At 41.4% G+C, this 26818-nt stretch overlaps 3 protein-coding genes across 14 annotated transcripts in view; 1 reads left to right on the top strand and 2 right to left on the bottom strand.

The window, feature by feature from the left end:
• Positions 1–32: 32 nt before the first annotated feature.
• On the bottom strand, positions 33–16961 carry ETNPPL (ethanolamine-phosphate phospho-lyase). 3 transcript variants are annotated; one of them, XM_083833721.1, is made up of 13 exons: positions 16819–16961; positions 13070–13188; positions 12758–12917; positions 12014–12088; positions 10093–10186; positions 8970–9086; positions 7152–7234; positions 5958–6183; positions 4917–5071; positions 4107–4196; positions 3763–3893; positions 2464–2531; positions 33–1602 (listed from the first exon to the last, which is right to left on the bottom strand). In XM_083833721.1, exons 1-13 carry the CDS (start codon positions 16896–16898, stop codon positions 1471–1473), a joined length of 1530 nt encoding a protein of 509 aa, XP_083689847.1. In that variant the 5' UTR covers positions 16899–16961; the 3' UTR covers positions 33–1470. The 3 variants fall into 3 exon arrangements, with proteins under 3 accessions (XP_083689847.1, XP_083689849.1, XP_083689848.1); XM_083833723.1 differs by lacking the exon at positions 16819–16961 and adding an exon at positions 15160–15596; XM_083833722.1 differs by lacking the exon at positions 16819–16961 and adding an exon at positions 14383–14533.
• On the top strand, positions 16903–20954 carry LOC310898511 (uncharacterized protein). Its single transcript, XM_083833725.1, has 3 exons — positions 16903–17209; positions 17639–17736; positions 19361–20954. The coding sequence occupies exons 1-3, from the start codon at positions 16982–16984 to the stop codon at positions 19425–19427; spliced, it is 393 nt and encodes a 130-aa protein (XP_083689851.1). The 5' UTR covers positions 16903–16981; the 3' UTR covers positions 19428–20954.
• COL25A1 (collagen type XXV alpha 1 chain) overlaps positions 20588–26818 on the bottom strand; it is a 304900-nt gene continuing 298669 nt past the window's right edge. For all 10 annotated transcript variants that reach the window (XM_083833712.1, XM_083833714.1, XM_083833711.1 and 7 more), the window contains one exon: positions 20588–26373. In XM_083833712.1, coding sequence (XP_083689838.1) covers positions 26371–26373 — 3 coding nt within the window. In that variant the 3' untranslated portion in view covers positions 20588–26370. The remainder of the gene's footprint in view (positions 26374–26818) is intronic.

Raw genomic sequence — 26818 nt, 5'->3', positions numbered from 1 at the left:
AAATTGAAACAAAAACACACCTTTGTGGATGATTTCATAATTACAAATAAGAGATTTATTTTTATGGAATTATTCAAGAATCGTGAAATAGAAAATAAGCCAGCTTGAGGATGTTGGATGAAGTTACATTGGAAATATCAATATTAATAGAGCAAATTGTGGAAAACATGAAATTAAATAAGGTGCTCAATTTTCAGTCATATTGGTGGTGGTGTTAGCAGCAATTATGAAACAGCAGAACTCAGGGTATGAAAATTGAATTTTTTTTTTCCTGAAGTACATACCACTTGTAAAGCCCTCAGCGTTTTCCATAACATAGAGTTGTGCATATATTAAAAGAGAAAAGCAGGGCTTGTGCGCTTTCACTGAAATCTGACACCAACAAGGAGGCACAAGTCAGGCTAGAATATCTCCAGCAAAGACAGGCAGTGCCTGCAAAGTGGCTCCATGCATGTTTTATGCAGAGGTCCTCTCATTTTAGTAATCTATCAAATGTTAGCATAGCCATTTATGTGTCAGGATCCAGTGCAACTGGTGTGCAACTCTTCATCACCTCTGACCAAAAGTAACAGAATCGCTACAGAAGGATCAGGCAGTACTTCCTACAGCTTTCAAAACATCTAAAATCCATGGGAATGCAAGCTGGGCTATCCCTGGGAGCCTCGTTTCAGTGCATCTGAAATTATCTATACTGTACTTGCATATTTTGTGGACTTAGAAGGTTCAATATATAAACTTTTGAAAAAAAGAAAAGCTAAAATCTTACTCTATATAAATAGTTCTCTATAAAAGTTGCTTTACCAATAGAAAATTATGATCCATATTCATTTCTTTGAACACAAAGTAAGAATGGCTTGCATGAACATTGTTCCTCTACACACACAGAGGTAGACTCTTGGTAGAGCATCACTTACATTAACAAAGTTACACCAATTTATATCAGCTGGGAATATGGTCCATAGGACCTAAGATACACAGGAAGATAACAATGATTTCTCTCTCAAGTATTGTTTTGTGAATTCAGCCATTAAAACATGGAAAGTAATTAACATCTCAATATTATATATTGAAATTTAAAATATTGTAAAAATAGCATGTTAAGTTCATCATGTTAAACTTTATAGGATTGGTGATTTGCTTGTATGGTGGTGAAGCAATTCAGACTCTGTGTAATATGAGTAAATCCACAGATTTCACAGAGTTTGTTTACCTAAGCCAAGCCTGCAATCAGCACCAAGATATTCACGAATCACTTGCCCGTTCCGTCACATGTAGCTTTCAGGCCACATGGTATAGTTCTCATATATCTGAAAATGTATTTTAAAATCCTAATGAAGCTAATAGGTATTTAGTCGATTTAGGGAAGGTAGCACTAGGCTTCAGACAAATCCTAGGAGTCAGACTATTGCACTCTTCACCTCAAAAGCAAATAGAAAACAAATTCAAACTGAAAAAGAAAACTTTCCATCTTCAAGTTATTATTCTTTTACTTGGCACTGAGCATTTTTCAGGGTAAAAACCATTTTCTTGTCTGCAGACAGCTCCATTCATACAGCTGGTGCTTTCATTTGCAGGCTCTGCTTGAGAACTCCCTTCATTAGTCTGAAACACAAATGAAATATCAATGAAGGCGCATGTCTTTCAACAGGCAGGCATTGAACTTGGTTCCCATTAAGAAGCTCTGCCCGATTCCCCTCTTTCAGAAGCATAACTTCTCACCTTTGAAATAAATTGAACCGAATGTGTACAAATGTATGAAACAGTTTGTACCCCAAATCTAGATTTATCTATTATCCAGATAGCCAGTAATCCATACGATCTCTGCTTTGATTATTGTCTCCCTAGACAGCTGAGCTCTTGCCTCTCTGCAATTTGCAGCATCACTGGAAAATGTGTGAAGGGATGCCTCAGTGAGCTTCCCTATAGCACAGTGGATGACATGTATTTTTAAGGGTGTGAGAAATTATATATGATTTGTCCAAAGCCAGTGCTGCAACCTAAGGAGTCCTAATTTGGATGTCAGCCATTCATACTCAAAGATTCCACTACAGTGGAAACTAAATCCTCAGAATGCTCTAAAAATTGGAAATCTTCCAGGCTGAAGGCTTGCTTAGAAAGCCAAATATCCATTGGTAGCACTCAATACCTAGAACTGGTGAAATTCTTGACTGCTTAAGAGCTCACAGTTGTGTGCAGCCCAAGGTCGGGTTGCTTGTATTTGCACATATATAAGGCAGACAAGGCAATGGGCTTGTCTATGAAATGTTCCTTGTTGTAGGTCTGTGTAGGTCAGCTCTTTTTAGATTTGCCCCAGTAACATAATCCTCTCAGGCTCCTTTCAACAGACTAGTTCTGAGCTCAGTATCAATGCACAGAGCCTCTCATGCCACCAAAAATGAGGGTGTCATTTGCTTCACCAAACACCTATATGAATAAGATTGAAAAAAAAAAAAAAGAACATACTTTTCTTTTACATTGTGCATTTGCAGATATGTCATTTCCTGTCTTCATTCCAGTTGCCTCTTCGATTTCTAAGAAAAAAATAACAAAAATAACCAGGCGTAAGTAAGCATACAGTCCGTTTAACTGCTAGCTGAAGGAAACAATACCCAATCAACTATTCCTCTGAGCATTTATCCCATGGGAGAGTAACTGACAAGTAAAGAATACTTCCTAAAACATTTTTCTAAGGAAACATGATTAATGTATCAGGACTGTGGGTGTTTGAATAGCATGAACTTAGCAGCTTAGCCAGAGCACAGGTATATAGACCTTATGTACCCTATAGATAGACCTTTCAAAGCTGAATCCTGCAGGTTTATGCTAGGCTAGCTCCAGTTGTTCTAACCTCAGGAGATGGGAGCGTTCGATGTAGAATGAGCTTGGAGAGTCCTTATGTTAATAATATGTTATTAATGATAAATATCCTGATGTTATTTTCCCCTGGACTGGTCCCCAGGTAGAAGATAAATAAAGCCTGAAAACCTTCAGGCTGAATTTGAGTGAGACAATCATATTCAATGAAGCCAGTTGAAAAAGAGAAGGAAGGAAAAAGAGAAGGAAGGAAAAAGAGAAGGAAGGAAAAAGAGAAGGAAGGAAAAAGAGAAGGAAGGAAAAAGAGAAGGAAGGAAAAAGAGAAGGAAGGAAAAAGAGAAGGAAGGAAAAAGAGAAGGAAGGAAAAAGAGAAGGAAGGAAAAAGAGAAGGAAGGAAAAAGAGAAGGAAGGAAAAAGAGAAGGAAGGAAAAAGAGAAGGAAGGAAAAAGAGAAGGAAGGAAAAAGAGAAGGAAGGAAAAAGAGAAGGAAGGAAAAAGAGAAGGAAGGAAAAAGAGAAGGAAGGAAAAAGAGAAGGAAGGAAAAAGAGAAGGAAGGAAAAAGAGAAGGAAGGAAAAAGAGAAGGAAGGAAAAAGAGAAGGAAAAGAGCATTATGGAAAGTTTCACCAGTGTCTTTCAGAACTCTGGTGAATTAATTTATTTGCTCCTTAACACATAGCATATGTGACCAGAGATAAATAAGAACACTGAGCCTATGAGACAAAGAATCAAGAGCAGGACTTTGCCTAAGAAGTTTGGCTGAAGTATATTTGAGGCTTTTAAATTTATTTTGAGTAAATGGCATTGAGAACAGCAGTTTGGACAAGGAGAAGGAAACGTAATTGCTTTCTTTTCCTTGTGTGTAATAGCCTGCATTATGGTACTGTGGCTGGTATTTCTAAAGTGTCATTACAACAAAGAGTATTCTTGTGATCATTAAACCATACATACCTGTGAGAAGTACATCAATTTTTTCCACTACATGTTTTGCATTTTCCATAGTGAAACACATTGGTGGTTTAAATTTTAGTACATTTCGGTGTGGTCCATCTGCACTAAGGAGGATTTTCTGCTCTTTCAGCCTGTGGAAAGAGGAAACAGTTGTGTTAAACACAGATATACAACTATATTGTGCCCTGTCAGACCCTTCATGCCAAGTTCAACTTTGAAATTTTTCTTTTTTTCTAATACCATGTCATTAGAAGCTACAGAAATTTAAATTGAAATTAATGAGTAACTGCTAGGGAATATTAGGAGGGTTTGATCACTGCATGTAGTCATTAGAAAACGTTTACTTGTAAATAAGGTGAAGGGCTTCAGCTGTGGCTGGTGTTCTCTTTTGTTGGTCCTTCACCAGATCCACTCCAACAAACAATCCAACACCCCTGGAGAAAAAATAAAACAGAAAAATGAAATCCAGTGTCAGGAACCCAAGCCTTCTGCTCAAATGTAGACCTAACAACTGCACTTCCCTTTCTTGGGATGCAAGAGGGGAAAGAACAAGAAAATGATGAGACTTTCTGTTTAGCTGTCTTTTGGCACTTGCTACTTCAGATGATCAAGTGAGATAACAGCTAATTCTGAATAAATTTAACTGGCTCATTAAGGCTACATGGCCAGCTAAGAATATTCTTGCTCTCTTATCCTGTAAACCTCAAAACAAGGTAATGTGGAAGACAGATAACCGAAAACAAGAATTAAAAATAACAACAACAACAATAATAGTAAAAACAAAAAACTAAGAGAGGTTATCAAGGTTCTAACATGAGATGAGGGATACCTACACTAACACCTCCAAATGAAACAGTCCAGAGATTTGAGGGTCTCCATCATCCCAAGAGTGTGCTGGCAACTGGGCTATTGCATGGGGGTGTGCCTTAGCCTTTCTAAGCTACATTTATTTCCCAGCTAAACAGCTGAATGGAAACATTTATTGACAAACATGTTGTTTACAGTATTAGTTTTGGGTAGTCCAGTTTCAAAGAGGTGGAACATAATAATGGCATCCTGTTTCTGGGTTCTCCTCACCCCAGACTTTCTTTCTTTTTTTTTTTTCCCTCATCATTTCTTCCCTCTGAAACACTGAAATGCCATAGGGCACCTACCTGATATCTCCCACTAAGGGATGCTTCTCCTTTTGTTCAGCCAGCAATTCTAGGAGATAATTTCCTACACGTGTAGCATTTCCTTGGAGATCTTCTTTTTCTATTACCTCCAGTACAGCCAAACCAATTGCACAAGACACTGGGTTGCCTCCAAACTGATAGTAAAGACAATGGGAAAACAACATCCATCAGAAACATTCATCCATGTCTACCCGGGTAGTTTTTGCTTGTCTTCTCCTACTTGGCATATAGTGAGGAAAGCTTAAAGAGGCAGAGATTTTGTGCTGTGCAGGCTGTGCAGAAAAGCTCCCCATGGTTTGGGCAGTGTACTAAAGCCCAAGGGAGGGACCTCCCTGTTCCTCAGCTTCGGGTTTCAGTAATTCGAAGATTTCACAGCTCAAGTGTTCAAGCTGCTCTCATGGTTCGTAGACTATATACACAGGCAAAATGCTCCTGTGAAGAGCAGTGGGTGACAAATCTGGTATTTCTTCAACTGTAGGGTGTAAACTCCATTGAAAGAAAAGAGAATTCATGGTAGCTGGGAAGAAGTCTCAGCCACAGGAGCAGAAAAGAGGATTTAACAAGAAAGCTGCTCCTCTGTGGCATGCATGCCACTCAAATGTTTCCTGGTAAAGGGTCACTGTTTTGTTAGGTGACGACTGCACAGCAAGGTCTGCCAGGGCATGAACCCCACCTGCATACCACCCGTTGCTGAGCCTATCCTAGAAAATGAAGTGTTACATGGTCAGCATTTCAGAGGGGAGCTAGGGAGAGGGAGGAGTAAGGAAGCGTTTATCTATATGGCTATGAGATGAGGTGCATGACTTGCCAGAGTCCTGCTGGTCCATTTTAAGATATACCACCTGGTAGAGAGCATATTTCAAAGCCTCTCCACTTGTTTGTAGATATTAGCTTGTGACTGACTTGAGCTCTTAGCAATATGATGCAGTGATGGATGCAGATGTTATGTGAATCGCCTGAACAACTGGTAACTGCTAAATGTAAACAAACAAAAGGACAAACCTGCATGTACAAACTTACAGTATTGAAATACTCCAGACCAGAAGCACCAAAACTTTCAGCAATTTCCCTTGTTGTGACCACGCAAGACATAGGATGGCCATTGCCAATGGGTTTTCCCATGGTGACAATGTCAGGCACAAAGTCTTCACCTTGCAGTTGAAAAGCCCAGAAATGCTTCCCAATTCTGCCAAAGCCAACCTGGACCTCATCAGCTATGAATACACCTCCTGCTGCACGCACATACCTGGAAACAAATAGAATAGCTTGAGTGACTAACTTCGCCAACTGGTCTTGAGTCTAGGACAAGGATGTTGGTAGTACAGAAAATCTCCAGTGTGAAACCAGTTTAGACAATAAAAAAGAAAGAACATGGCTGCTGAAACACAACTTGGTATGGAACTTCAGTGCTGCTGCTCTAAGAACCACGCTCAGAGACTGCATAAGTGGCTAAACCCCCTGGCATACATCCCAGCAGTCTGCTTAAGAAGAGGTTGGTTCTTCTTCTCTTATTCCAAAGACTGCTGCCAGGACTCTGTTTTCAGGAATAGTCAGACCTGTGAATCCTGAGTGACTCAGCTTGAGCTTATCCTTTGTCATAGTACTTGAGCACTACAAGTACTGCAAGTACTACTTGAGTCCTTCGTTGACTGGGCTCTTACTCAGGCCCTAATAAACCTATAGTTCATTTATCAAATTTCTGACAGATATCAACAGCTACTTTTTCTAGCTGTATTTAACTGACTCCATTCAAGCCAATTGTTTTGCTTTTAGTGTGACAAAACAGAGCTGGGGTGTGCAACAGAGACTGGAAACTTATCAAGCAGAGCTGTAGCTATTTCAATTGAAAAAATATTAATTGACTAAATGTTAACAAAAAATGTCTAGTATTTTGATGCAAAATAGGAGTACTGTAATTTTACTGCAGGGCTCCCTCTCTGATGGTTCAACTTCATCTTCCATCATATTTATGGCCTGAAGATTAAAGATAGAAAAGGAAAGACAATTATCCAGCTAAAAATAATTAGTCAGCTGATGTTCCATAAAAAATAGAAGTGAAATCATACTTTTCAAAAAGTAGGAAGAAATCACAGATAACCAAGAGCAAGAGAGGAAGATAGTTGATTTGACTGGATCAGCCTATAGTGAAAAATGTTTGTTTTTTTTTTTCTCCAGTTAATTTTCAGCTATGCCCTTTCAAAGTGATGTACGTACTCTGCCACTTTCTGGAAATAGCCCACAGGTGGAATTACTTGGCCTCCACAACTCTGCATGGATTCGGCTATGAAAGCAGCAATCTACAAAAAACAAACTGAGGTAAGAGCTATGTTCATCTGCCTGGCCTTTGCACAAACATCTAACAGTCTAGAAATAAATGTTTAAATGTGTGCCCAAATTTAATCACACAATGGTTTCGACATCTGAGGGTTCTTGAGGAGCTATGGCTAGAGAATTTTTTCATTTTTTTAAATTGGGGGTGCCCAAATTTGCAGTAGCCAGGGCCACCTTTGTAACCTGATGGGAATACAAGGACCTCCATTAACCCCCGGTCCTACAGCCATTAAAGTTGAAGACACTGGTGTCAGCGGACAGGCTCCTGGGAGCTCTGTAAATTTATTAACAGATTTCCATTTACAGGAGACATACCACTGTTTGCCATTTTCTCCAAGAGGCAAATAAGACTTGCTTAATGTCAGGACTCTCCAGTAAGAGGTATATATGGTGATCAGCTTAATTGTTCAATCTTTTAACACCAGGTAGAGTTGGGTAGAAGCTGAACTATAAGATGACCTGAGGCTATGCTTTGGGCACCCCTGCCTAATGAAAATAACTAAAGAAGTGAAATATCAGCATGAGGCACTTGACATAAGAGGAGAAAAATTCTATAGGTGAAATAATTCCAGTTGCTAGGAATGAAAAAGAAAGTTATTTCAAGTCAGGAAGGGCAAAAGGAGCGGATCAGACACACTGGAACATCAAAATTCATTTCTTGTCAACATGTCTATGCAGCAGAGATACAATATTACCCCAAAGTCTCAGCATAAGTCTGTTATTTAAGGGATTGCATCCCCACACCACTTGTGAACCCCTCCCTGAGCATCAAGAAGTCTCTCTGGGCTGGTGCAGTCTTCCTGGAAACAAGGCCGAGCAGTAACGTGTAAAGAACCGTACACTATATTTGAAGAGGCATGCTACGGCCAAAGAGTACGAAGCTTCCCATAGCATGTGAGGCTTAGCCTTTAGCACAACTTGTCCTGCCACAGGTCTATGTCACCAAAACCTAAGAAATATGCAAAAGAAAGGAAACAAGGGAAGAAAAAAAAAAAAAAAAAAACACAAAACTATCCGTTAGTAGAGGATAAAAAAAAAGTTGATGAAGAAATTAAAAGAAGAGTGATACAAGTCCATTGGACTAGAAGGGAACATGTTGTTCCAATCTCCACAGAATGTGGGGCTTTGAATCAAGCCCTACGTATCTCTAAATGCTTGTGCCATCATACAAAATATTAACACACATTGTAAGTAAACCTGTTTAGAAAGGATCTTTTTTTTATCAAGGTCATGTTGTATATTATTGAAAGGTTCATCTTTTCAGATGACTCCAAAGTTACCTTAAGCTACCGGAATCAGAAATGTAGTATCAAGATTTTATCTATCTTTTTCTCCATATTTTCTCCATTCATAGAGATTTTTATATATCCTTGCTAAAACTTGTGTTCTCAGCTGACCTCAAAGCTTGCTTGTGCCCTAAGATATTTACAGTCTACTGGTGCAATGCATAAAATAGAGAATTAAACTGTTTTGGTTGTATCTGCTCATTTACAAATGTATAATTGATCCTTTCACTGATACCTAGAAAAATTATGATAAGGTTGAAAAATGGCACATTTTGAAGACAGAACACATCACAGGAAAATGAAAGGCAAGCAAGGGAAACTAAGTAGAGAAACATGTCCTTAGTTTCCTGTTTCATGCCTCCATTTTACTCTAAATAAATGAAGCTTCAGCATTTCTAGAGCACGAGAAACATACCTTGCGTCCATTCTTCTGTGTTTCCTCAATAATCTTTTTCACCTCTTCAGCATAAGCACTTGCTGGATCTGGGTGGTCTTCCCTATATTTCCCTCTGTAGATATCTGGAGAAGGAGCCTGAGAAGACCAATTTAAAAAAATATATTATTATTATTTTTTAAAGGCAATCCTTCTGTGAAACATTTACTCTCTGTTTCTTTTCATTGCTCCAAGTTTTTCTAACAGGGTACAGTTCTGTCTTTCCACATAGATACATAACAGGAGTTAGCACAATCTCAATTTCTGCATGGAATTGCACAAAAATATGTACAGGAGCCTAAACTCAAAGCCAGCCCTGTGATGTGTTCAGCATTACTGGACGAAAATGTTGAAAGAGCCATCTACCTCATCCACCTCTTCAAGCCCATTCCTCCTCTCCCCTAAGACATAATACTGAGTCCTCATCTGTCAACTTATTTCAGTTTCTTGCAGGAATTTCCCTTCCTGCAACTGGAAAACTGGGTTTTTCAGTCTGGCACTTGATTTCCAGCATCCTCATCACAGTAAGAATCTGTATGACCTTCAAGCCTCCACAAAAAATGTTGGAAGAAGTTCAGTAAATAAAGGAATGGGAGCATTATAAAGAGTTCGGAAAGACCTGTGAGCAGTTTGGTGTGCTCCTCTGAGCTGAGAGTGATTTTTGTCATTGTAAGATATACAAGATCAGGCTGGAAATCAAACGGTAGCCTGTTCAGGTGAATATCCATGAGCTCTGTACCCAGAACTGTGTGCACATGGGCTCTGCCTTTCCAGTTTTTTGAAGCAGACTTAAAAGTCCTGCATATCTTTAGCCAAATTAACACAACAGACATTGGCTACCTTCCTCAAACTGTGTATCTGTACAGTGCAATGACTCTGAAAACTTGTAGTGTACTACTGAATGAATTCAGCCTTGCAGACGAGGACTCTCTTTGAAATCCAAAAGCAAACAATTTTGCTGTATTAAGTCCACTGACACTCAAGCGTACGTACGCTGGCATCAGCAAAGCAGAATGAAAGTATATTTACACCAGAAGTAGCTAATTGAATACACCACATAATAGGCATAACAATAACCAAAAAAAAAAAAAAAAAGCTCACTTACCACATGCACAAACTCCTTCTTGCTGTCCTTTCCCAGCTGATTAAATTTATAGGGACTGATGTCAATCAGAGATGTAACATGGCCATGGTAAGCACTGCATGAGTGTTAAATATTGAAGTCACCAAATTTATAGAAGAGCTAGATTTACCATTTTGCTTATAAATAAACCAGAATACGAGACTGTATCTATAACACAGTAGCACTGTTTGTGACAGGATCGTAGTTTAATTCTCTCAGTCTTTCTCTCAAAGGCAATGTGAAATCGCGGTTGGCTTTAATTCACTAGCAAGACTGGAACCAGGGGTGACCTTTTGTTCTTGCACAAACTCAGATGCCAGCGTGAGGACAGAGCAGGAGATGTCCCCTGGATGGCACCACCTCTGAAGTGGCTGCTCTGGCCAGTTACGAACAGCAGCGCAGGGTGGGTCCAGCTGCCTCATGGCCACCCTGCAGGCCCTGCTCTGGCCAGGCCAAGCTTTGTAAGCTAGGCCCTAACACCACTGCAAAGACTCTCAAGAGTCTGCATTACAACAGAGGTTGTGGCCCTTATACAGCAGCAGCACACCCCTACCTGCCCTGAAGGCCCGACTGTTCGGCCAAAGCCAGTCATGGGATAAGGGTGAAGAGTGTTTGAATATAAAAGCTTTGTAAGTATGCTGAAGATGGCTACTATTGAGGCCAATTTCATCTAGAAATGAGGAAGCACAGCCTTTTGAACCTAAAGCAGCTTAATTCAGGGAATAAACACTTTCATTCAGCCATAAACTTGAAGCAGAGGGAACTGCAACCCAAAACAAAGACGAGTCACAATGAAACAGCAGCAGACATGTTGGGTAAAGAGAATACTTTTGCCTTCCTTTCTCTTCTTAACTCCTTTCTGTCAGTCCGACAGACCGCCAATGGGGGCAAAGAAAAGACAGAAAACCCACCCTGACCAGGGCCACAGCTATAACAAAACCCCACCGAGCCTTGGAAACTGGGGGCCTGTGGTGTTCGGGCAGGCAAGACTTTGCAGTCAAGCAGAGTGACTGAGCCAGCTCCATCATCAGCTTCTCCTGACTGAAACTACTGTCAGGGGCTCCAAATTGCGTCCCTGTGGGTCAAGGAGGGCTAACAGGGATCTGGCTACAGCTGAGTCAAACAAGCTCTGTGCCTTTCAGTCACGGATGTGCTCCTACGGTTGCTCTGGCTGGATTTTCTGATCGTGACCTGAGGAAAAGATCCAGCCCAACAGCAGTGTAACCAATGCTACAGTTGCATCCAGGCTATGGAGACCCAGAGACTTGGTCAAGAACATTCCTCAGGACTGACAGCCCTTTCAGTTCCTCCTGATTTTGGAGCTGCTCAGTTTTGTGTGTATGCTCCTGTGCTCAATGGAGAAGAGCTGAGCATTGGTGCAGCCGGGAATCAACACCATTGCAGAGCTCCAAGGTCATCCTTCCTGAACACTGAATGCTTATTTATTTAGAACCATGGAATCATAGCACCAAAGACTCATTTAGGTTGGAGAAGACCTTCAAGATCCTCAAGTCCAAAATGAAGCATTTCCAGCAGAGTATCACAAACAGAAAGCCCTTTTCCAGAACAGCCCAGTGGCTAGACCACTCAGTGATGTTTCAAACTAACGTTCATGTCTCTGGCATGAATTGCTTTGTCATTCTCAGTGGGAAACACCCTGTAACAGGTGACTGACCTTCTGGGGTGACCGACAATCTCTGTTTTTCACAAATCTTCAGAACTTGTGTTTATCCAAATGTGAAAAAAGGAAACTTATTTCCTGACCTCTTCTACTATGAAAGCAACAAAGCCTTTCTTTCAGCAGGCAGTACAGTACAAACAGCAGGGGGTTGCTGCACAGCCACTTCTGAAGTAATTGCAGGAGTTGCTGGCTGCATTTACACAAGCTGCTTTATGTACTTACTTCTCAAGGGTGATCACATCTTGGTGTCCGTGGTACTGCCGGGCCAGTCGTAAAGCCAGATCATTTGCTTCAGACCTGCACCACAGCAGATACATCCACAAAACAGTGAGGAAGGGCTTCCAATTAAAATCTATGCTAACAGAAGAGGAGGCAGGGGACACAGCAGGCTCTTTTTCTATACAGATTACAATGCTAAGGTTGTGACTGTAAATGCCACATAAGAGGGCGAGGAAAAAAACAGCCCTTTGTACAAACAGCAAACAAAGAGATGCTTTATTTCCCTCCCCCAGTTTGTTTGTGGACATTTACCTTCTGTAGGCACAAATGAGACCACACCGCAGAGCAGCGAGCAGCTGAAAGCACAACACAGCCACAAAACCCCCCAAAAGTGTCAGGGCGTGCTGGCCCTGTCTCCCCCCGCCCCATGATGGCTCTATCCTCCCCAGCCATCAGGCAGCAGAGGACACAAGTCTGCTCCTGCTACGGAGACCCAAACTTCCAGCCTGGTCCTCAGCCCCTCTGCTCCCATTGCCTGATGTTCTGCAGAGCAGTCTCATGCCTTGGCTCTCTTGCCCCGAGCCATCATATCAAATATGACAGCTGCAGAGACAAAGTATCCTGCAATCAATCAGTACTGGAAATATTTCTGTTGCTTATTACTAAGTCCTACTTTAACAAATTCTGAGTGTCCATCTTGAACAGGGAGAAAATAGCCTTAATGAAAAAATAACTAAGCAGACATACCCAGAGTTAACAAAATAGCACACAGAGAGTTTCTCTGGCAGGGTAGCCGTAAGACGCTGAGCGTACTGAACGAGGTTGTCATGCAGGAACCGGGAGTTTGTATTGAGCAGTTCCATCTGTTTTGTTGCAGCCTTTATCACATATGGATGGCTGTGGCCAACTAAAGAAGAAAATAGTATTACTCGCAAACAGTCTGCTATTGAACCACACGAGGAAGCCGTGTGACCCTGTCATCGTCACTTGAAATACGTGCATTACAATTCCTATTAGAAATGAAGCAGCAGAAGCATTCTTACAAGATAAACTGCTTACCGTGTGCAACATTGTTGATACAGTCTAAGTATTTTTCTCCAGTCTCATCAAACATATATTGGCCCTGAGCACGCACTATCTTCAGAGGGTCCTTGGCAAAGAAAACTTTGCAGGAAGGCCTAAAAATGTATAAAACAACACCGTTTTAGTTTTCTGAGTCGTTCCCCCTCCTTGGAGCTCTTTTGGTGACAGCTGCCTCCATCTGCAGAGGGGTGGTGAGATGGGGCTGGCGAATGCCCCCTGGCACAGCAGGACAGCAGCAGTCCTGGGTAAGGGCACCCTCAGTCCTTGACCCTGTCTGGAAGGGGCTCCGTGCGAGCACGGGGACTGCAAGTCCTCCCAGGTCCTTACACGTCCCACTGCATTTGTAGGCTGTAGCTCTGGTTGTTTACATCTCTCACGGACATGTATAGCCAGTTAGCTCTCTGGGAATAAAGCTGGGTGGTTAAGAGCTGTTTTATGCTATAGCCAAAAAGTCATTACGCAAGGGCTGACTGTACTGCACAGAGGTCATGTTCAAGAACAAAATGCTAATGCCTGGCAGACTTTATTTTCAGAGGTGCTGAGCAGGCACCTAAAATCTCGGTGTTTCTTCCTGACTGCTTTGAATAACATCTCTAAAAGCAGCTTTTTATAAGCACCTAATTCATGCTGGCTTCCAGCAAAACTCAGGTTCCATGTGACATTATCCAAAGCCCTCTTTAAACTCTCTCTCCCTCCCCTTTTTTTCTCTCTTGGAGAACATGCCACCTGTGTAATTATGTTGAATGATATTGCTGAGCAGAGGGAAAGCATTCTAAACTTTCAGAAAGGGTTATGTGGTCTCAGATAAACACGGCTGTTTCCAGGTAACTCAGTGCTACGAAATGCATCCCCTCAGTCGGGTGCACTGTGATCGCCAACTTGTAAAGCCCAGAGGCAACTCCTGGAAAGTGAATTCATCCACCCTCTTTCCTTCTCAAAGCTTATAGTCCTGCTGCACACATCTTTTTCTGATGCCTCTGGCTACTCCTCTGCTCCACTTTAAAGAAGCACACCTCGTCATCGTCACTTGGGGCTGTTTCTTGACTACACTTTGCTCTTCTGCTAGGTCAGCCCTTTCTGCAGGTCTTTTTCTCTTTGCCCTACACAGCCCGGTGTAACGCGGGCAAGATTCCCTTAGTATCGAGCTGGCCCCTATAGAGAAGCCGGTGTGACACGATCTTCGTGAACGTGTCTGGGCTCTGGCTGAGCCTGCAGCGGGTGGCTCAGCTCCTGCAGGACGAGGTCCCACCACCCTCACCGTGCTCCCCACCCACCCCTGCCGCCCCTACCCGATGTGCTTCCTCCGCAGGGCGAGGGTCTCTGCCTTGCTGTAACGCTCCTCCATCCCGCCCGGCATGGCACAGAACAGCACGGCTCAGCTGGGATCCCCGCCTCTTATCCCAGCACTGGTGCTACCAAACCCCTCCTCCTCCCTCCCTCTCTCCTCCCTCCATCCCTCCTTCCCTCTCTCGCTGTCCCTCGTTCCAGCTCCCAAATCACAGATGCCGTGGTGGGGGACCCCAGGGGCTTGGTTCAAGTAAGGCTAGGGCTGTAACAGCGTCTTCACAGCTCGGCTCCCTGTCTCCCAGGATCTGTTCGTGAGTGTGTATACCTCTATACAGTATCCACATATCTATTCCCAGAAAGCAGGGTGAATTAGTGAGAGCTACATTTTTTGCTATGTTTTCCTGTCCGTGGGTATAACAGGGCTGTAGCCCCAGCGCTGTGATGCCCTGGCATGTCCTATTTCAGTGCAGGCAGGAGCTACCTGCAATTAGTCCCATGACCTCCTGTGAACTGTAGCGCTGTGCTTAAATCACAGACGTGAGTTGGTTCAAGGAGGCATTTCTTCATGGATACCCTTGGCGACCCTTTCATGGGACGTCAAACACCCCGGGAAAAGCAGGCACCGATGTTAAGAGGCATTGCCTTTGCAAACAGCAAGGCAAGCTGCCAGCCCAGCACCTCGGCTTCTCCTCCCCTCTGCCACAGGTGCACCCACTCCTCCCTGAGCTGCATGGGCAAAACCTGTACCCACGCCCCGCTGTACCCCGGCTGCAGCTCACCTGTGCCACCTGCAGCACTGAGCCTGCGTGATCTCTCAGGGCACATGGACAAATCCACACAAGTTCACGAGCTGAGGATACTTGTCTTTTCTAGTACCCAGTTAGTCATTCCAATTTTTTTTCAGGTGAAGAAGCGCACCTCCTTATTTTTGTGCCAAATAAGCCACCTTTCTTTCAGCTTCTCTAGTCGAGCACCAGCATTCCTTTTCCTACAGGCATTTTTTTCTGAGCCCTGTGTTCTTCAGACCACCTCGGTTTTGAAGCTCCACAGCTTTCACATCCTCGCTTCGTCAGAATCCTGGTGTCACCAGCCGGCAGCACAGAGGTGCAGCAGAGACTAACTGAGGGGGCTTCTCAACAAGAGAACAGGCACTTAGAGCTGATGGTGCCCAAATCGAGCCTGGACTAGAGCCTGACAGGAGCGCTGTAACGCTTTTCTGTTTTGCCTACACCTCTGGAAGCTGGGAAATGATAAGTAGCACAGGGTAGTTGTAGTTCGGGTTGTATACATTATACACTGTACTTAACTGCAATCCCTTTGTACAGATAATGCACAGAAGAGCTAGAGCCCAGGCATCATTTCCTTGTTTTCCCTGTTTCCCTGTTGACAGCATGCAGTCTGTGAGTCAGAAGGCATTTAAGGACAGACGAGCCTCCTGCACCCGGTGTGTCCCTGCCCTCTGTTGGTGCTGCGAACAGCCTTGTCCCTCTTCCAGGGCTGCTGGAAATGCTAATGCTGAAAAACTTCTGCTGTTTACACCATCCTGCCCAGTCCTGCTCTCTCAGAAACCCTGGACCACAGAGAGATATAAGGGATATACAAGCTACTGTGCTTCTGCTCCTTTATAAACACGCATCAGCAGCCAGTCCGGCTTATACCAGGACTTTTTGTTCCAGATTTAGCAAAACAAAGCTTGTTCGTAATACTGAACTTCACTGGGAAAGTTCAGAGTGGTATGTGAAACAGCTTGTTAGGAGGCAGGCTGCTCCTCTGTTCCTTGAGTCATGGGATGGGACTTAAATCAGGAAAAATGTCCTTCCCTCTTGACTCATGGGTTTTGAACATTCTTTTGATATTATCAGCAGGAACAAGCCTGCCAAGTCTCACGTGTAGAGCAGAGGAGGAGGTCTTTTCCCCCCAGTTAGCAGAGAGAGACCCAGCCTGAGACACAGGACTTTCTGGCACCTTGTCACTTGGTTTTTTTTGTTCCTCTTCCACTCCTTCCACCTTCCATCATGATGCTGTGAAGTAAATAATAACAGCTATTTCTCCATGATATAGAGAATTACTGCTCTCTGAAAATCTTAATTCATTTTTTTCCTGTCTCCCTATATGATGGATGAAAACAAGCAAATGTTACTACGATCAGTTACAAGGAAGTAAGTGCCTTCCACCCATCTGCTGTTGAAGGAGTTAGCGTACCTCTGAAAATCAACATGCTGCTGTTGCGTCCTGAGAAGCAAACTCATTACGGCTGTTCACCTTACCGAGCTTCACAGCAGCATAGCTTTTCAGAGCCATGTCCACACCTGCTAGCTCCTGAATAATTTTTGTAGAGAATTGTTTCAGTGCTGAATGTGCCAGTAGTGTTTGCAGTTCCAGATTTTTTTAAGGCAAATTTATTGACACAAGCTAATGGACCGACCAATGTCACCTACCTGGACTTCCGTAAGGCTTCTGACACGAGTCCACACAACAGCCTTATTTCTAAATTGGAGAAATTTGAAGGGTGGACCATTTGGTGCAGTCGATACAACAGAAGGAAGGGATGCCATCCAAAGGAACCTGGACGGGCTTGAGAAGTGGGCCCATGTGAACCTAATGAGGTTCAACAAGCCTAAACGCAAGGTGCTGCACCTGGGTCAGGGCAATCCCAGACATGAGCACAGACTGGGAGAAGAACCCATTAAGAGCAGCCCTGCAGAGAAGGACTTGGAGGATCTAGTGAACGAAAAGCTCGACATGAGCCAGCAGTGGGTGCCTGCAGCCCAGAAGGCCAACTGCGTCCTGGGCTGCACCAACAGAGGGGTGGGCAGCAGGTGGAGGGAGGTGATTGTCCCCCTCTGCTCTGCCCTTGTGAGGCCCCACCTGGAGTGCTGTGTCCAGGGCTGGGGAGAGCTGGGGATGTTCAGCATGGAGAAGGCTCCAGGGAGGGGCTTTAAACTGAAAGAGGGGGGGATTTAGATTACAGGTTATGAGGAACTTCTCGACTATGAGGGTGGTGAGGCACTGGAACAGGTTGCCCAGAGAAGCTGTGGATGCCTCATCCCTGGAAATGTTCAAGGGCAGGCTGGATGGGGCTTTGGGCAACGTGATCTAGTGGGTGGCATCTCTGCCCATGGCAGGGGGGTTGGAACGAGATGGTCTTTGAGGTCCCTCCCAACCCAAACCATTCTATGATAGGATATGATAATAGTGAGAGGGTTTTTGTTGTTGTATTTTTGTTTTCCCCATATCTATGTATTTTATCTTAACCAGATAAGATTACTTCACAACAATTACTATGGCACAAAGAGGAGAGTTCCTACAAGTGCACAAAAAGATGCTGGGTACTTGTTATTCCAGCCAGGCAAAAGGTAATGCCAGAAAGAGCTCATGACTGCTTTTTTTAGGTGTGGGTACTTGGAAAACTCATTCAAGGTGTAATCTGTACATACAAAAATTATAGGAATATTTATTGGTTATTGAACATTACATCTTGACGTATATACGTCAAAACCTGAGTCTTAGTTGATGTGACAGGAGCTCTGACCACCTTTGACCTCAGACACAAATTAAAGCACATTGAGTCCAACCGTACTGGCAGAACATGATCTCTCGGAGCAGGTTTTGTACAGTATTTTCCTAAAAATACAGTCCATGTATTTATTTGTATGCTTAGATAAATGCATATATATGTACACACATAAACAGAGAATCCAAGTTCTGAGTTTTGAGCAAACATTTAGAAGCACTGCAGCCAGGAAAAGGGAGAGAGAGGAGAACGTTCTGTGAGTGCTCAGACTGGGAACCAGCAGAACTCGACAAAAAAGTAGATGAGTTAGTAACCCTGGGAAGACAGACTGACTGTGGGAACATGAATGTTTTGACATTCCCTTGTTTTATTTTTCACATGTGTTTGGGTGTGGCTGTTACTACTTGCTGGAACACGAACGTTTTGTCAGCTCCTTGGTTTGTTTTGTTCTTTTATTCTGCTAACAATTATTTTTGCGTGGTTATTAGAATTGGACCACTAGGTGAAGTTGCATGGGGTGAGTATATAAAAGGCTGCTTTTGTTGCATTCTCTTGATTTCACAGACTCCTTGTTAAATGGTTAAAGATTAGCAGGTTTAGTAGGTCCACAAAGCAGGGATGGATCTAAGTGATGGCCTTTAAGTATTTAATTAAGAGCTCCATTAAATAAATGAGAGGGGAAAGCAGCTGGTATTTCATTTGCAGCCCTATGAATACCTCAGGATGTCACAAAATTATGAAGAAGGTACCTGGATAGGACTGACCTCCAGAGGAAAGTCAGGTCAATGTCCCATTAGTGCAGTAGGGTGAGAGGTCTATAGTAGACTGCTTAACTAAAATGTCACTGTAGAGGGAACCTGATATTGAAAGATAACTAGGAGGCAGTAAAATCACAGAATGGGAAAACCACTGAGTGCTAGCAGCAGCCAGAGCCCACTGTTTGTTACTACATTAGTAATGAAGCTGTGTGTTTAGGAGGAAATAATAATAATAATAAAAAAAAAAAAAAGCTGGAAATGTCCCAAACGGTTGACCCCATGCTAACAAAGTGATGCTAGGCAAAAGTGGCATTGCTGAAGGCAGGATAATTCTGGGCTCAGTTCTGAAAGAAGAGGCCCCTGAGAGAGGACACCCACCCAACACATCTGCCCGGCAGGTGCAGGCCCGGGGCTGAGGGGCAGCATCCAGATCCAGGGGGAGGTGCCCAGGAACCCCAAAAAGCTGCTTCCCCTTCATCAAAGGAGAATGGCCTCTGGGCCGCAGTCTTACAGACACTGCCAGTTCCTTCCCTCATTGGAGGATTCATGAGTTTAATGGTCCCCAAGAAGACGTGTAGTCTCAGGAAAGGCAGCCAGCATAGCTCCGGTTTAGCATGCCTCAGCTACCTGCAGCTAAAGGGGAAAGACAGTGACAGACAAAACAAAACGAAACCACGTAAAACACGCTTTTTGCTTGTTTCTTGACAGCACAGCTGCAGCAGTATCAAGAACCACTCTTTGTCCTCTACAAAAGGAGAAGAAACAAGGAAGGTAGCAGAAAGAAGAGGCCAAGGGTCACCGCAGGAGAAGCGAGGACTGCGCGATGGTCGCAGCCAGCGCCTGCAGCCCTTGGGAGCAGCACCTGCTCTTGGCTTTGCAGGGCACTTCTTTGGTGATGCTGGGCAAGTTAAGCTGTGTGCTGTAAATTCCTCCTCTGGGAAATGGAGCAAAGCTATTTTTAGTACTCCTAGGAGTCTAAAACAGAGCTAGATACGATTAATGTACACTGATGGAGATTACCAAGAGTTAAGAGTAGAGGTCAAAACCCCATGGTGCTCACACTCTCTTTTAGCCTAGAGTGAATACATTTTTGAGGTGAAGGATGGGGGGAAAAATGGGGAGTGTTTTGTTTGTCTGAAATATTTTGGGACTTAGAAAACACAAACATTTAAACAATGCTTTGAAGAGATTACAGCCACTGCCCAAAGTTTTGTTCTTCCAAAAAAGTCCTTTGTTCAAGGAGACTCCTGCAAAAATGTGTCTTCTGAGAACAGGGCACTTTTGAAAATATACTATTTTGTAATAATTCTTATGCTTCGTCTTTTTTGAACAAAGCAGATTTACAGTAAAAAAACAGACCTCTAGTTTGTACCGTTGCTCGTGACACTGTCCTTTTGTGGGACGAGAAACAGTCCAGGTTTATTTTTTAACATCACTATTTCAGAAAGGGTGATTTTCAGGTTTATTTCTTTGGATCCTAGGACGCCTGTGGACTTGCCTAAGCAATAGTTTCAATTTCAGATACGCAGACCCCTGCAGCTTTTCCAGAGTGAGGAGGTGCTCTAAGGTTTGCAACAAAGCTTCTACTTTTCCTTATTTAGCTTGCGGATATCTGTAATCTTTTCTGCCTCTTCAAAAAAGGTGACCAAATGGACTTGACTTTGAAGGGAAAAGGTGTATTAAGAATAGGAAGAGCAAGGTGTTTTTTTTGTTTTGTTTTGTTTTGTTTTTAATTGTGCACTGTAGGAAAATGCAGCATGTTGCAAAGGCCCCGATTTTTGTGGCAATGTGAATGCTGACTGACATGACCCACACTAGATTTTCAACTGCAAATGAGCACCACGCAGCATGAGCTTTTTCCAATCCAGACAGACCAGAGCAATTTCTTTGCACCAACACTAAGAACTTTATAACTATGCAAATCAGCACCAACAGTTGGATTGATATTTTAATAATTACACACTTTTTACATTATGAAAATAAATCATAAATAGTGTAAACATAATTCTGAAGATCAACTTCTCACAAGCAAGAAACAAAAAACCGAAGTACAAAACCGAAAGAAAACAAAACAGTATTCAACTGAAAAACAAGGAGAAATTTTAATAAAAACAAACAAAAAAAAAGCATGCTGTTCGATCAGGTTCAATTAAGTCAGGACCAGAGGCCACAAAAAAGTGGTAATTAATAACAAATTAAAACAGGTGATTAAAACCTCGCAATTCTTTACACTATTCATGAAAAGAGGTCTCGTGACATATTTACAATGCTAAGACACTCAGAATATTTCTAGGATTGATAATATGATACTGACCCATGTGTTTTTTTCCCCAAAAGCAGTGTAATCCTTGCCAAATTACTTTTCTTCGTACTTTTATCTCCTCTATTGCAATTATGAGACCACTTGCAATACAAAAATAACTGCACATATAGATGAACTTAAAAAAGTAAAAAATACAAATAAAAATATATAATATTTTCCAAAGGAAAAAGTCAGATACATACATCTTAGTAACATTTTTAAAGTTGTGTGATATTTTCCCAAACATGTACAATAATATAAGAATATCCACATGTATGTTAACAATATGTAAAACATTCTTCCACCAACCCAACTCTTCATAATACTTCAGAGAAGTGTGCAAGTACCAATGGTATCTGGGAAATTCATACAATTTCTTTTTTAAATAGAAACAAGTAAAACACTAACGGTCCCAGGTTAAGTTAAGGCCCCCTGTTTTCCAAAGAAAATTAAATTTCCAAGCAGCATTGATAATTGGATGCATTTTTAAAATATAATGAAACAAAAACAAAACTCCAACCCCCCCCTCCTTTTTTTTTTCTTTTTGTTTTCTTTTTCTTTGTTTTTAAATACAAATTCCACTTGTTTTGTGGAGTATCTTTTAAAAAAATCTGTCAGAAATGATGGTGGCAGGCACTTGTTTCTAACATCATTTAATGAATCCAACCACCATGTAAAATACTTCAATAACAGAGGGTGCAAGAAAATTTTCATTTGTACGTTACAGCAACGTTCAGATCCACAAAAGCAAGTTGCAGAAAGGAGAAAAAAAACCACCACCACCACCAAAAAACAACAAAACCCAAAACCCACAGATGTTAGTCTTCATTCTGATCACTGAAATTGAATATTATTTTGCAATGACTAAAAACCAGACTCTCTTCTGACCACTGCTGTTGCAGATACTGGTATTGTGTGTGACTTTAGTGTGAAAATTTAGGTCTCTCTTTAGGTAAAATACAGAGAATTAAAAATTAAATTTAAGGTGGTCAAGTAGCAGCGATCAGGAAATTTGAAAGGAAAGGCCAACTTCTGCATGTTTTCTAACATCTTTATCACATTCGAGAGACTGGGAGCATCTCTGCAACTTTTACTCACTGTAGTGAGTAACGTGTTTTTGCCTGATTTAGGCAACCAATGGTGTTTAGAAACACCACTGCTGAAGCCGATAATATTCCCCTTGTTACTAAACAATACCCAGGTCCTTCTCACACGGACCCAAGGACTGCTTGCCTCATTTGGGGTTGTGTCGTCTCTTCCAATGGCATAACTGAGTAACTAATACCCACATGCATCCATCCACAACTGTAACTCTTAATGGATCCAATGCTAACTACACGAATTATCCCTTTTTAAACTGTATACTTTACACATGCGCAGGTATACTGATTGGATTATTTTGAAACTTGTTCATAATACTTGAACGGTAGACAAAAAGAATATATAAACAGCTGGATGAAGAGCATCATTCTGCCTTGATACACTACCAGAACATGACATCAAAATCAGCAATAAATAAAAATATAAATCAAAAATACATTGTATAATTGTTCCATGAATTAACATTTCATGCTTTACCTCAGGGGAAAAAAAAGGTGTCCAAAACATCCTGAAAAAGAAAGATTCCCCACGCTAACCTATGAATATGAAGACAAGGACCGCGTATGTCAGACATATTCCATACAGTGCTTAAAAGACTTACTGCTTCTGTAGCAGGACTTCTGCACAATGTGGCTATAACACACTCGAGTAACAGATGCTTACAAAACTTTGTATGAAACAAATACTGAAAACTCTCAAAGAAAAAAGAATTAATCATACCTGAAAAGGTCAGGGATATAGAAACGGTGTAGACGAACACCAGTACACATTTCTACAACTGAAAAGACTGGTAGAGGAACTACTGTTCCCATCACAAACTAAGCAAAGCAAATCATTATCTGTTTGGAGGAATGCTACTAAAAGATATAACAACACACAGGTGGTTCAAACTGTAGCTTTGCCATCAAAAGAAAAAACGATATAATAGCACCAAAAGCAGTTGCTTTTTAAACAAAATAATCATGATGCAAGTCTTCATAGGGTGCTTTTTCGTGAGGAAATATTAAACACAACATATTTTTTTTTCTTGTACTGAATATACAACTTTTCTAGATACTGTTAGGTTTCATTTCAAATAAATCTTTGAGACGCAAATATTTTATGCAAATATTAGTGTCAAATCTATGTAGTTTAACCTTTCAAATTAAATTATCTGCTGTTCACCATGGTCTTTTAAATGGAATGAGTCTTCCGTGAAAGTGAACAATGAAAGGTTTAAAAAAAGTTAAATTAGATTATTATGAAAAAAAATAAAAAAGAAAAAAACTCCAAAAAAACCACCAGTATTCCTACCTGGCAGGAGTTAAAGAAAGAAATTATTTTGCAAGACAGAAAAGAAAGTGAATAAAGGTGCTAAAGTGTTTCTTCAGTGGGGCCTCACTGTCAGGGATTTCAATGAGAATTGATTTTTGAGTAATGCTTAACAGTAGTGTCTATGAAACTTATTTCCTGAATGAAGAAACGATGAACCAAGGTTCTACTAGCTTTATTGAGGCATATAGAAATGGATGCTGTCAGGACAGTTTAAAAATATAGATAAAAAAATAAAAAAATGTCAAAGTGCTAATGAGAGCATGCCTTTAATAGCTCTTTATATTGTCACTGTTCGCTAAAATGAGTAGTGTTTGTGGACACACTCAATATGGCATTGCCTAATGATGTCTAGTCAAATAACAAACATCCCAGTGCATTTTGCATTTGAGCACTCTGAAGGACATTAAAAAAAATAAATCTAACCTTACTGTATAATTGCCAGTATCTGATATTTTATAAAAACGAGCAACCGCTAGTCTTCACATCTCCAACATACCCAGCTAAACTGTGCCAAGTCAGGGCGTAGGCATGAGGAACTGCTTTCTATCAGGAGGGCAGCTTGCTCCTCAGCGTGTTGGTTTTTTGAGATGGAGCTTCTTAAACAAGCATAAGCAAACTGGCAAGTCAGAGGGCTTATGCGATGCTCCTCTTGTCCCCTTTCTGGAAAGTCCTTCAGTCACATTAGTGCTGTAGCACTCTAACTGTTAACACAAGTCTATGCCATGCAAAGGGCTTTATTATTGTAAGTGTAATTATTCAAGTAGGTTGATAGTTGCATTTCTGAAAATTCAAGCAAAGAAAAGTATTTTTCTTCATGCTTGTGAACATTTCTCTATATCTTATTGTTGGAAGGATGGAATTGAGCAATAAATATGTATATCATGTATATTTACACACACAGGGTTGGGATTTTGTTTTTGTTAGTACGGTACTATTAGATGGAGTCCACTAAAACAAATTTTAGTTTTGAAAATCTGTGGAAGATCCCCCCCCATGAAAAGCTGTTTCTGTCTCTGATACACCAAAATGGCACTAAAGATTTAGCAAAGTGAAAGACAGTATTATAGTGGTATATATTTATCTGATATCACAAAGCAATATGAAAAGTGCAACCACAACAGGTCCCCATCTTCACATGAAATCACTGAACAAGGAAAAATGTGCATTCCAAGAAGGGCACAATACCCACACATGGATGGAGACAGGCTGCCTTCGTCAACTTTAGTTTTGGTCTACGAAAGACAACTCTCAAAAAAGTAACTAAAAAAGCTTATGATCATCCTGCTACATACTAGGAACCGAAGCGATATAAAAAGAATTTCCATCTGCCAAACATGGCACCATCTCTGAAACTAGTCTCTCCAACTAACAACAGTGCACCATATGAAGACTCTAAACTGGAAAAAAATACCTTGTGGCAAAAACTACAAATGTGCATGTATTAAGTATTTCTAGTAATAAAAAGATGGAGAAGAAAAACTGCCAATATTTCTCTAGAAACCTAGTCAACAGAAATGGAGAAATAACCACACCTGTAACAGTGTAGTGTGATGACAAGTGGGCAGTGGTAATCACACAGACTTACTTCTCTCCAATCTTTGATGGGTAATAATGTACACTAAGGTCACAGCAACAGCAGAAAAAGAACAAGGTAAGTCAGCCTGTGAAACATAAAAATAAACTCTTCTTTCTTAGATTTAAAGGCTTCAAAGACTGTAAAAGAAAAACTGTTAATACTGAAACAAGATGAAAATGTGACTTGAAGCATTTTCTTCAATGCCATGACCACAAATGTTGAATAGATTATCAAAATGTATCCTTTATGTCAACTCTTACAGGAAAGTGAACCAAAACTAACCATAGCTTCCAAAATTCTGCAGGGAAGTTCAGCTAGCTTTGTGTAATTTAAATTGAATCACCTGCAAACCACACCATGGTACATACAGATCTGGTCAGTTCCATTATCCTCCAGAGGAGGATGTTCTGATTCATCCATGTCTCAAGGATGCTTTTTCCTTCAGCAGTCCCAAAATACAATACGCAGAGCACATACTGCGCCAATCCTTGAGTAAAGTTGAGAAGCTTCTGGTCTCAGGCGGTGTCTGCCACCAAATGATCCCTGCAGCATCTCTGTACCCTTTTCAAACAACCCACAGAGAAGTCTGGTTTCTTCTCCAAACTTCTTTCCTTCTCGATTAAGCACCCGTCAGGGCCTTTTGCCAATGTCTTCATGACCGTGAGCAGTGCAAGGCAAACCGATGCTGATTAGCAGGCGGGACCCTCTTTGATCAAACGGGCCAGGTGACTGACCCGCAAGACTGGAAGCCATCCACCTGCAGCTGGAACTGTGTTCCCCAAAAATTCAAGGCCTCTTTCTATCCTCCTCTGCTTTATCTCTTTTTAGCAATAAGCCATGGTGTGACTCCCTTGAGATGACAAAAAGAAACAATTCAGAAGCTGGAATCAAAGGTCACCGTGAGCAGCCATTTAGCATGTGACGTGATCACACAACAAGCAGGTTTGACACACAAACTCATGCTTTTAGTCTGTACAAGCAGATGCGGTGGCATGGTTCAGTGAAGTGTGTAAGATGGACACGGAAGCCAAGTCAGTAAACTCCAATGGCAGCTGGTACAGTACATTTCATAACATTTAGCTCTTATTTGGTCACAATTTCTTGTAAACTAGTTCATGGCACTCATTGTCCATGCAGGTCCACAAGCCAAAATGTAAGAATTTACAGAAATAATCAGATTTCTATTATTGATCACTGTATAGGTATCTCTAGAGAGAGAATCTTTGCAGGTTCATCCTGCAGTTTTATACCATCTAACTGCAGATGTAAGTGAAAAAGGATGTACACATGGACTATTGCAAACAAGTAGAAGCAGCTACATGTAAACATCTCTCGGACTTGTAAAATCAAATTTTCAGTTTTCAACTATAAATACAAAAAGTGGAGCACTATATACACAACTTCATGCTTGTAAGGTTAGATTCATCACTGCAGAGACAAAAAGAGATACAGATTGATCAGGTTAGTAAATCGGTATTTAGGACTTCTATTCCAAATACATAGATATGGCACAATTGCAAATACACATCATTTATTTCCTCAGCACCAGCTATTCTTCAGAGATAAACAATTTCACTTACGCTTTATTTTTTTCTCGTGTGTTATATACTGGTATCACTCCACCTACAGCTTTACTCTGAATACTATGCTTTTAAATCTAGCACTGCCCAGGTTAAATCTTCATTAATATAACAATGCCACTGACATTAACGTTAGTATAAAAGTAATGTTATTAATTATATAATTAATATTAGTATAAAACACAACAATCAGGAGAACGTGGTGAATAGAAAGGTAAGGCAGAAATGGGCAGGATGCACCATTCTTTGATATATCCCAGGAAAATAGCACCGTAATAGATCAGTATCAGTAC

Source organism: Anser anser (genome assembly GCF_964211835.1).
Source record: "Anser anser genome assembly, chromosome: 4".
Taxonomy (NCBI): Eukaryota; Metazoa; Chordata; class Aves; order Anseriformes; family Anatidae; genus Anser; species Anser anser.
This window is presented reverse-complemented; position numbering and strand designations above follow the sequence as displayed.

Bases quoted from the DNA above. Each gene is read 5' to 3' on its own strand.
- ETNPPL (XM_083833721.1), bottom strand. From the start codon at position 16,898: ATGGTCCACCCTTCAAATTTCTCCAATTTAGAAATAAGGCTGTTGTGT. The intron at 12,089-12,757 runs GTATGTCTGCTT...GCTGTGGTGCAG, and splicing joins TGCTATTTTGTTAACTCTGG to GTCTGAAGCAAATGATCTGG. The intron at 2,532-3,762 runs GTATGTATGGTT...TTTTTTTCTTAG, and splicing joins AATTGATGTACTTCTCACAG to AAATCGAAGAGGCAACTGGA.
- LOC310898511 (XM_083833725.1), top strand. From the start codon at position 16,982: ATGAGGTTCAACAAGCCTAAACGCAAGGTGCTGCACCTGGGTCAGGGC. The intron at 17,210-17,638 runs GTGATTGTCCCC...TATCTTAACCAG, and splicing joins TGGGCAGCAGGTGGAGGGAG to ATAAGATTACTTCACAACAA. The intron at 17,737-19,360 runs GTAATGCCAGAA...GTTTCTTGACAG, and splicing joins TTATTCCAGCCAGGCAAAAG to CACAGCTGCAGCAGTATCAA.